Genomic DNA, 2,789 nt, shown 5'->3' with positions numbered 1-2,789 from the left:
CCCGCCAGAGGCCCCGGCCGCTCGCCCCGCGACGCTGAGGGAAGAGCGGCTGTTGAGCCCAGCGGCCCCCGGCCGGTGGCAGTGCGCGGCGCCATCAGAGCGCGGTGGTCGACCCCCTCACGCGCCTCTACCTGAGGGAGAAGCGCGGGTTCTCCGGCGGAGGCGCCCCGCGGGAGGCGGGGGGAGCGGCCCCGCTAATCCCGGGGGCTCGCCGCCTCCCCCAGCGCCTCGTAACCTGCCTGCCGGCTGGCTGCATCTCCAGCCATCTTCCTTCCCCACTCATCCCGCGGTTCCTTATGAGGCTTTCCGCGGCTGGAAGCACTGTGAGGTCTTGTGAAGAGCGGTGGGCTGCACGCGTGCGGGCCGCGGCCTTGCCGGCAGACCCCCGGGCGGCCCTCCGGACCCCGCTAGGGCCGAGCACGGGGGTCAGGGAAGGGCTTGAAGGAAGCCACATCGCACAGCGGGGATGCTGGAAAGCACCTGTTAGGCCGGTAATACAAGCACACAGGCATCCCTGGAGCACAGCTCTAAAGCATACAAGTGTTACTGCTGAATGCACTGCTGCTGTAAGATCACTTGTATTTAAATTCGAGGACGTGAAAAAAACATTTGTTTTCATCAGCGATAAGGGCTCCAGTCTTGCAAAGCGGTTAAATCGCCACTTGACATGAGTGGCCCTTTCCAGGGAGGGTAGCAGAGTCGTACCACATCACCTCAGTATGGTCACTGCCTCAGCTCATGCCACCAAGGACTGTGCACAGTTGAGGAATGTTCCCCTTGGCTAACCAGAACCAAGTGATTTAAACAAATAATCAAGACAAGAATCGAAACTTCTCTACTGCTTCCCATTATACAAGATGAGATTAAAAAAACCTGTGGTTAGATGAAACTCTGCTGTTAATATTAGGACAGAATTAAATTTTTTTCTTTCCACCTTCTTAGTAATATCAGTGTTTGTATAGTATCAGCAGGATTTTACTTACTGTGAAATAATTTAGAAAATAGCTATTTGTGCAGTCTACAGCCTCACTCCTACTTTGAATGCTTTGTTTTTTAAGATTTATGGAGATCTGGAAGAGTAGTAAGATTTCCATAGATTTTAAAATCTTACTTCCTACTACAGTAGGAATTTGAGGTAATTAGAACTAGTAATTAAACTATGTGAGCATTAAAGCTTTCAAAGTCAGCACTGATTAAAAGCAAAACTGAATCTCGTAATCTCTTAGGAAGTATGATGAAGTGTGATTTAAAGTTATAAAGAGATACACATAACACAGCCTGTTAGATACTTTATTCAGTCCTCATTCAGTTCAGGATAACCCTCTTTTACTAACTAAACTTTTTTGTGTAGCTCATTCAGTGAAGACTTTCAGTTAATAGATGGTTATTCCAAAAAGGAAAGCAAGTTACTTCTGTTTTGCTGTTGCTGAGAAAGCTGAATGAAGCATAAACTCCTCACCACTGCCTAACATTTCATCAGAAGGTGTATCAGCAACTTGCAAATATGGAATAATTTGTGCATTGAACTTCCATGTTCTCACATGCAACAGTTAAGCTCAGTATAGAGGCTGCTAGTAGCAGGAAAAAATACTGCACGTTCTTGTGCTAACTAATGATTCCTCTCAATCTAGTTTTTAAAAGCTAGGTGATTAAAATATTTTCATATACACACATTAGAAATTATCTGCCACAAAACTAAAGGTCAGCAAGACTTGGAAGAGGAAGTATTAAATTGTCATTCAATATTAAGCTTAATGCCAAGACTAGACAAACTTGTTAGTAGAGAAGACCTTTCTGCCAGCAATAGCGTGGTGAAAAAAAAATACTAAGACAGCAACAGCACAGGCCAAATCAATCAGGACAGAAAAATGGGTTACTCACTATTGATGGAAAACAGCCAACTTCTCCATCTGTACTCAGTTGTTGCGGGTGGTGGCAGGGGGGTAGGTGGTGGTTTTAGTTCCTGAGCCATGAATTTCTGTGATGCTCCTGCCATATCATTGTCTAAAACTGCTGGTTTACATCTGATACCATTATAGTAATTTTTGTCCCTATTACCGTCCCAATTTGTCCCACTAATCCTACAACTTTGGGAATTTCCAGAGTGGACCTGCACTCTGCAATTTATTGAAATGAGCAGCTTTTACAGGAAGAACTTTCCAGGATAGCAATTTTGTAAACAGTGGGACCTGTGGGAAATGTTCCGTGCATTCAGGGTACACCTCAAGAAAAATATCAGAGCCTCAGAGTCGGGTAAGATAATAGAAAAGAAAGAAACAGCAAGACCTTGAAGCGGATGGTGCATGCCAGTAGGCCAAGCTGCCTTTGAAAAGCAGGTCCCCTGCTGGAGACATAGGAGAAGAGCCCTGCAGTACTGAAGGCTCTGCTGTTCAAAGCATTACAGGCAATATAGTTCTTCCACAAGACTTTTCAGACACTGAAAAGAATAGCAATCTGCAGATTTTGGAGATTCCAGAGAAAGAGCTAGGACTTACTTAAAATCACTATTCTCCAAATTTAAGACAGTTCAGAACAGTCCTGTCTGAACATGGCTTGGCCTTGCCTAGTGCTTGAAGACATTGGACTCCCAAGAGATTGTGTGGGTCACTGAGTCCACTCACCAAATGATTGATTCCAAAGTGAAAAAAGGCTTTACATAGCCCGGCTACAATCAAAACTGGCAATATTTAAAACCCTGTAGGCCACCATGGGAGAAGAGTTAAGCCAATGCTCAGACCTTTTGGTAGTCCCCAGCAGTACCCTCTGCAGATAGAGCCAAAAAAAAAAAA

General features: G+C 45.4%; 1 protein-coding gene across 1 annotated transcript in view; it reads right to left on the bottom strand.

The window, feature by feature from the left end:
- Positions 1-454, bottom strand: part of STK39 (serine/threonine kinase 39) — a 114,323-nt gene extending 113,869 nt beyond the window's left edge. Inside the window, exon 1 of the mRNA XM_019470900.1 lies at positions 132-454. Coding sequence (XP_019326445.1) covers positions 132-454 — 323 coding nt within the window. The remainder of the gene's footprint in view (positions 1-131) is intronic.
- Between the last annotated feature and the right edge of the window lie 2,335 nt (positions 455-2,789).

The sequence above is a fragment of the Aptenodytes forsteri genome, unplaced genomic scaffold (genome assembly GCF_000699145.1).
Source record: "Aptenodytes forsteri isolate BGI_AS27 unplaced genomic scaffold, ASM69914v1 Scaffold255, whole genome shotgun sequence".
In the NCBI taxonomy this organism is placed as follows: Eukaryota; Metazoa; Chordata; class Aves; order Sphenisciformes; family Spheniscidae; genus Aptenodytes; species Aptenodytes forsteri.
The sequence above is the reverse complement of the archived record's forward strand: the minus strand, read 5'-3'. Positions and strand labels throughout refer to the sequence as shown.